Source organism: Callorhinchus milii, unplaced genomic scaffold (assembly GCF_018977255.1).
Source record: "Callorhinchus milii isolate IMCB2004 unplaced genomic scaffold, IMCB_Cmil_1.0 Scaffold26, whole genome shotgun sequence".
Lineage (NCBI taxonomy): Eukaryota > Metazoa > Chordata > Chondrichthyes > Chimaeriformes > Callorhinchidae > Callorhinchus > Callorhinchus milii.
The window spans coordinates 4,147,074-4,154,667 of record NW_024704767.1 but is presented as its reverse complement, the minus strand read 5'-3'; the positions used below and the strand labels follow the sequence as shown (position 1 = coordinate 4,154,667).

Here is a 7,594-nt window from a genome sequence, read left to right as displayed (position 1 = left end):
CCACCCCACCCCTCCGCCGGCAAAGCGAAAAGCGGACCGGGTAGAAGCAACCGCTGGCCTTTCGAAACGCCGTAGTTTACCGCACGTCACTGTGGGCGGAGCGGCTCCGAGCGCGCATGCGCGCTGCAGGTGGGGATTGGGTTTGGACCCGAGTGTCTCCTCTGTGTGTGTGTGTGGGGGGGGTCTGTGTGTGTGTGGGGGGGGTCTGTGTGTGTGGGGGGGGTCTGTGTGTGGGGGTGTGTGTGTGAGTGAGTCTGTGTGTGTGTAGGGGGGGGTCTGTGTGTGTGTGTGTGAGTGAGTCTGTGTGTGTGGGGGGTCTGTGTGTGTGTGGGGGGGGTCTGTGTGGTGAGTGAGTCTGTGTGTCTGTGTGGGGGGGGGATCTGTGTGTGTGTGTGAGAGGGGGTCTGTGTGTGTGTGTGTGGGGGGGGGGTCTGTGTGTGTGTGGGGGGGGGGGGGGTCTGTGTGTGTGTGTGTGTGTGGGGGGGGGTCTGTGTGTGTGTGTGTGTGGGGGGGGGGGGTCTGTGTGTGTGTGTGGGGGGGGGGGTCTGTGTGTGTGTGTGGGGGGGGGTTCTGTGTGTGTGTGGGGGGGGGGGGTCTGTGTGTGTGTGTGTGTGTGGGGGGGGGTCTGTGTGTGTGTGTGTGGGGGGGGGGGGGGGGGGGGGGGGGGGGGGGGGGTCTGTGTGTGTGTGGGGGGGGGGGTCTGTGTGTGTGTGTGTGGGGGGGGTCTGTGTGTGTGTGTGTGGGGGGGGGGTCTGTGTGTGTGTGTGTGGGGGGGTCTGTGTGTGTGGGGGGGGGTCTGTGTGTGTGTGTGTATGTGAGTGAGTCTGTGTGTGTGTGTGTGGGGGGGGTCTGTGTGTGTGTGGGGGGGGTCTGTGTGTGTGTGTGTGTGAGTGAGTCTGTGTGTGTGTGTGTGTGAGGGGGTCTGTGTGCGGAGTACTTCAAAGTAATTTTGTATAAAAAACAGTCAGGATTGGCCTCTGTGAAATAAAGGAACTGCTCAAAAGCTTCTAATAAATCCCTAATGGAGTCGCTTCTCATTGAGGCTTTAACTTTGTATGTTAAACTTTGATATTTTAAAGTGTGATGTTTCTGAGCCTCTAACTGTAGGACCTTTGCATATCATTTCAACAGTCAAGAGAATATGCACATTAATACTTCCATGACAATACTTTCCAGAATTGGGTACGTTGCTACATTATTGTCTGTGGACCTCGAGGAAACTGAAATTAGTTTCGTGCTGCCATAACAACGGTAGTCACCACACTGCCAACAGCCACCACCGCAGCTCCAAAAAGCCATTTCCATGGAATATCCTGAAAAGACAACATATATGAACATTTTTAACAAATATACCCAATGTTAGATTCCTTTTGGTACTATATAATAATAATAATCCTTGCATTTGACATACGACTTCGAGGTGTCTCGAAGCGCTTCACAGAATCTACTGTAAAGGGAATTGACTTATGTTTTGTACAGAATACAACGACATTCATACCCATCCTGATTTCCGTGGAGAGGAAAGAAATGGTACAAGGTTCTTCCTAAGTGCCTGCCACACTTTGCGTTTGGGTTTAGAGATGTCTAGTTGCCCGGTCTGCTTCCTGACTAGATTGGAGAGTTCCACATGAATGGCCTGGAAATCAGCAAGAAAGCAGACTCCATCAGTAAGGTTTCAAAAATATTTCAGCCACACAACAGCTCGCATTGTAATTGCTCAAACAAAATGACCACTTCTTCAAGATAATTAGAAAAACAGATGCAAAGTAATAATGTTCCTGATATTTCTTGTACTTTGTCTTCTGTTGCTGTTATTTTGCTCTCCTGTTCGTAGAGGCTATTGTGCCACAGTTCATTTCGATCATTTTGCCTTTACTCTTTGTTTCCAAAAAAAAATCTCAAAAGTGAAGCCCCACCATAAAACCAGAGACATTTGCAACACAGAAGAAGACTGTTTGACCCATCAAGTCTGTGTTGGGTCTTTGAATACCATCCTTGGCTTTTTAATAATAATAATAATCCTTGCATTGGATACAGAGCCTTATTGCATCTTTATACATGTCCTTGTGTATAAACTATACTGTAACCTCTACTATTGTACTCTCCTATCACAGAATCTGCCTGTTAAACTCTAGCTCAAAACAAAAGACCTCTCTAACTTGTTGGATAATCATGATTCTCACGGTATTAAACTGCTGCTCCTCAGATTACACCTGACAAAATCTGATTTGCCTTTTTACAGCCTGCTGCATAATAATAATAATCCTTGCATTTGAAATAGCGCTTTTCACGACTTCTAGACGTCTCAAAGCGCTTCACAGAATACACTGTAGAGTGAATTGACTGTACATTTGTGGGTGAAATGCAGCAGCTAATTGCGCACAGCAGTGGATTGAGTGACCAAATGATTAGTTTTTTTTAAGGATTATTATCCCCGCATGACTATTCCATTTAATAATAGCCCTACGGAATGCAGGAAAGACATGCATCATCTTCCTCCCACAGGCCAGACACACGCCCCAACCCATTTGAGCGATGGTGCCACCAATCGGAATTGCAGAGCTTCTGCAGTAATTGCTTAGCTCTCTGCCAAACAGCAGCTCTGCTTCAAACATACTCTGGCAGTGGGGGGGGGGGGGGGGACCTTTAAACTCTGTGGTTACATGTGTAAGGTGAAATGCAAAAACGTCCAGCAGAGGGCAGCCCTGAACCAATAATTGTGGGGTTGGGTGTGTTGTATGATAATTGACCTTGAGTAGCATATAAGAAGGAAAACACTTAACACTCACTAAAATATTTCTTCTAGATTCTAGTAGATCCAAGGTGAATACCTAGACGATGGGCATTTTTGTAAAATATTAAATACCCTCCGGCCGTTGTTTTTTTTTTGTCTCCTGCAGACACCAGCACATCACATATTGAAGGAGAATGAAAGGCAATCTGCTCACAGGCTGCTGCCAATATTGCTGGATGGCTGCCCACTAAAATCTCCACGTCAAAACGGTATAGAATAAGCTCCATTTCAAATCAATGTCGTGTCAACTTAGTTTTTCATCTGTTTCAGTGCAATCCAAGGCCAAGTGACATGGACAGGCTTCATTGAACGTACAGAACTTGGGAAAGATACCTATTGAAGTGCTAATAGTTATGACAAAAAGACATTTACAATTCTGAATGAAACTAAAGGTTAACTAACAAGGAAGGGCAGTATTAGATTAGTAAATTATTAATCTTATTCCAGCCAAGCTTGTGAATCAAGAGAATGATGATACCTGTCAATAACAGGCTGTTGAATACAGAAATATTAAAGAACTCTTGTGGGTATTTTAAATGGTAGTTTACGATATACATTATTTATTTAGCACAATAGATCATAAAGCATTGAATGTGTAGACAGCTCATACGATGACTGGTGGTATATGCTAATTATAATAAATGAATCTGTCAGGAAGGAGACTGTTAAGTCTAAAGTGTAGAAAAGTTTGTAAAACATCAAAGTAAGCATCCAGCATCAAAAAGAATCAATTTGGGTGAGTGTTATCGTGTTTTGGTATATATATATATAACTCCTTCCTGAGTTCAATCTCTGAGGAGCACATCCTGATCACTCCTCACAGGCTCAGTCTCTTATCACCCGAGAGCCAAACTTCTGCTGGAGCGCAAGCAGTCAGTGATCTATGTGTCAGATGTAAACTCCACACAAAGCTATTAGAGGGTGAAAAGCTGAAGGGAAAAGCAAAGTGCTTTTAAACATATGTTTTTAGAAGGACTTTACATTCTGATGATTGCAAACTGGTTAAAATGACAACATGAACATGACAACATGCTGTTTGGATCATGTAGAAATTACCAGGCTTGGGAGGTCTGTAATGTCCTATGTTTATAAGAGGAGAAGATCGAACTCCCCACAATTGTAATGCAGTAAAACAGAGTTTAGAGTTAGAACTTTATGTAAAAAATGTTTTGATTCAACTAATGTCTGTGGTTTGAGGAATTTCTGCTTTTGAAACATATATTTGCAGAAGCTATATGAGCGAGAATGGGGTCACAAGTACGCTCAACCAGCTCATGATTCATTCTGCAATGTTTTTTTTGTTTCACCTGTGAAGAGCAACCAACCATAATAGTCAAATCGCTTCAATATTTATTCAAGATTTCATAGATTCGGTTCAGTGCAGAACAATGAACCATCAGCAATCAGACTAAAAGGAGCCCTGATGTTATTAAAACCTGTTTGTACAAATACATCCTTTCAATACCTGCTCAGTTTTTGTTTGTATTGGAACTGTACCCTGAAATATAATGTGAGTCAGTCTCCTTGAAGCCACACATTGCATTTCCTATACACACAGGTAAAAGTAAAATTGAAGCTATTTTTATTACCTTCATGCTTGGCTCGATCTTCAATGCTTTTTTGAGTGTTTCCATAGCTTCTTCGTAGTTTTCTTTTTCTGATAGCAACTGCAGCAGGATTGAAAACAGAATGAATAACTCTGTAACATATGGGGAGGCCAAAAAAAACAATATTTTCCCTTTTTTGGAAGCGACTGGGAGTATTTGAAGCCACACTTATGCACGACACATGGCTAATTAGAAATTGAGTGAGCTGGGGGCTTTTCCAGCTAGCTTCAGTTTTTACTTGTATCCAGGTGAATGTTTCAGTATCCAGGAGCCAGGTCAAAATGTGAAGGGATTTGCCGAAGCCATTTCCAATTTTATACTGTTATAATACTATAATAATAAACCTTGCATTTGATACAATGCCTTTTACGTCAGGAGCACATTGCAAAACACTTCACAGAATATAATGTGAAGAGTATTTTGTAAGCGAACTAGGCGATCAATTTGTGACAGATGTGATCCGTAAACAACCAATGAAATAAAGGACCAATTTTATGATCGGCTATGGCTTAGAAAGGTGGTTTTGCTACAGGAGACTTCAAGTCACAGTTAGCACCTCACGAAGATACGTATATTCTTGGACGAGTTCACTTTCAAACACTGGCTTCAGGAAGCACTGAAATTGGGTTCTTTCACATCATGAGGACATCGGGTACAAATTATTGCAATTATATTTTCCAACAAGGATGATATCATATCATTTGTTTATCAGTGCTCCAAAGCCCTTTCCAACAGGAGAGGTTAGCCATACTCTTTTTTTTAATCTTAAATAGTTGTAAACGCACATCTGTAAATTATTAAAGGGCCATAAACGGAGTGAGCTTGGAACCATAAGGGCATCTGTTTCTGATTAGCAACAAAGAAAAGTAACTCATCAAAAAACGGGATCAATTTGTCAAATAGTAGCATAAGTCGGAGATAAGGAACCAAAATTAAAGGATAACCAGTTTCATGAACTGTACTTTGCCTCACAAACGTACGCCCTCTTTTACCCCAGTATCCCACCACTGATACGGTCCACATCACTGACAGTCCAGTGCCTTGGGACATCCTCCCGACCTAAATGTCATTTTGTATTGTATTTTAAACTGGTACTGAGATGCTGTTCACAGGCAGCAAATCTAAATGGCAACTGGTGCCCCAGGCAAGAGCCAGTCAGAACAGCTAATATGCAGGCTAATGTGCACTTTAGAGCACAGACCATGACCATCTGTCCTGTCTAATTATTGTGTTGACTCAGCAGTGTCGTGCAGCTTTTGGGAGAATGTATGTTTGAGATGTCAATCAGGATCTAATACCCTTTCATGTTCTTTTGGAGAGAGTTGCCTGGTTTGGAATAAATGTTCAATATTCAGGTGCGCCTTAGTATCTGGTTATTCATTCTGGGAAACGTAATATTTTACAATCTCAGAAACCCTGCAACAAGGTTTTTTTTATTAACTTGCTTTGTGTAAATGTTACCTTATCAGCCCAAACCTTAAGAGAATGATGCTTCAAGAATGTAAATTATGTAACAGGTTGGGAGAAAACAAAGTAAACAAAAAAAGTGTTTTTCAGAGGAAGACAGCCCTTCAGACCGTTTCACCTCGTGTTGCAAGAACAAAAGCTATCCAACCTTCCCATTACAGCACCAAGCTGTTTCCAGAAAAGGGTCCATTTTCCTGATCAATCTGGTAATGATTTGCAGATTTTGCTTATCCTGTGTACGACAAATACTTTGGGTAGGCCGACAAGCTGGGAGTTAGCGGGGTCGAGTCTAGATGTAATAAACGAACTCAAGCATAGCATTTAATGTTGCAACTTTTTAATTAGCATATTAATAACTTAAAGATAAGCACGCTTTCGGAAACATATTTCTTTTAGAGGTTATTGAGACAATTAATCAGGTTATTGATCGCCTCACCTTTCCCTTCCTGAATAAAGCTTTCACATTGTTTGGGTCCAGTGACAGCACAGCGTTACATGAAGTAATGACTTCTTCGTGCATCTCCAACTTCAGCTGCACAGCTGCCAAGTTGTTAAGACATTTCAGTCCATCTTCCCGCAGCTCCTCTGCTTCTTCAGCAGTGGGATTAACTGTAATTTGAAGCCAGCACAGACGTCAGCAAAGAAGCATGCCATTGGACATTTTTTTGCAAAACAACAACTTTCATTTATACAGGTTAACATCCTAGAGCCCTTGACAGTGGTGGAGCATGATCCCAAAGGTGCTGTAAAAGTATCAAAATAGTGAAGCACTGACACTGCCTTAAGATAAGCACTTCCGTACATAATTTTTGTCGTTAGATTCAAATCAAGAGAAAACAAAACTACTAGGGTTTTGACTCTGAAATGGCACATTTAACATTTTGCTCTAACAGATCGATGAATTGATGAATGAATTCACAGTCCAGTGCCAGATATTGGTCTTAGCTCATTTGCATTTACTGCAAATATTAAACAAACGTCCACAATCAGTCCGGAATAAGGCAGACTCCAGAAGAACAGTATAGATGACAGATACAGTACAAATACCTTGTGGAGCTTTTTGGGCTGATTTTGGCCATTGCAGCTGCAAACCCTGATGCTGTAGCTAAACCTGCTTAACTGTAACAATTCCTGAGTACTTGTGTGGTGTGTTCATGTTTGGTCCATAAAAAAATCATTAATAAATAATCCAAGGTTTGATTTTAGTTTACATTTCCAGTGCCAGTGTCATGTTTAATAATCTTGAGATCAATATCAAACATGTTGCACTGTTGCAAAATTATTGGAGCTGACTTGGAGCCAGACTTCTAGCATAATATTCTCTATGCATTTTGCAAAATGGTTTCGTCACTCCTCTTGTGACCAGCAGTTTGGTTTGTTTTCCAAAATGTTCTGCTTTATTTCAGATTTCCAGTAGTGTAAAATTTGCCATTCACTTGTAAGCCAGAAAACAGAGTGCAGGATCTAAGCAACGCATTGTTACCAAGCAAGTGGGCTGCTTTAACACACAATTACATGTCATATCACATCTGTCACTGGCAATGTTGCAACTATTTTACCTTAGGAATTATTGGCCAGGACACTGGGAGAAACTCCAATCTGTTTTTTAATAATGCCATGGGATCCTTTAATGGAACCTTGATTTAACATCTCATCCAAAGGACAGCACCTCCTTGAACCTACATTATTTTTGGATTCTAGCATTAAAAAACCCATGTGAAAATTC

The 7,594-nt window shown here is 41.8% G+C and overlaps 1 protein-coding gene across 1 annotated transcript in view; it reads right to left on the bottom strand.

Moving 5' to 3' along the window:
• Window positions 1-900: 900 nt before the first annotated feature.
• Window positions 901-7,594, bottom strand: part of fkbp16 (FKBP prolyl isomerase 16) — a 32,973-nt gene continuing 26,279 nt past the window's right edge. The window contains exons 5-8 of the mRNA XM_007909789.2: window positions 6,305-6,477; window positions 4,384-4,461; window positions 1,499-1,636; window positions 901-1,313 (exon numbers count right to left, since the gene is read on the bottom strand). Coding sequence (XP_007907980.1) covers window positions 1,227-1,313; window positions 1,499-1,636; window positions 4,384-4,461; window positions 6,305-6,477 — 476 coding nt within the window. The 3' untranslated portion in view covers window positions 901-1,226. The remainder of the gene's footprint in view (window positions 1,314-1,498; window positions 1,637-4,383; window positions 4,462-6,304; window positions 6,478-7,594) is intronic.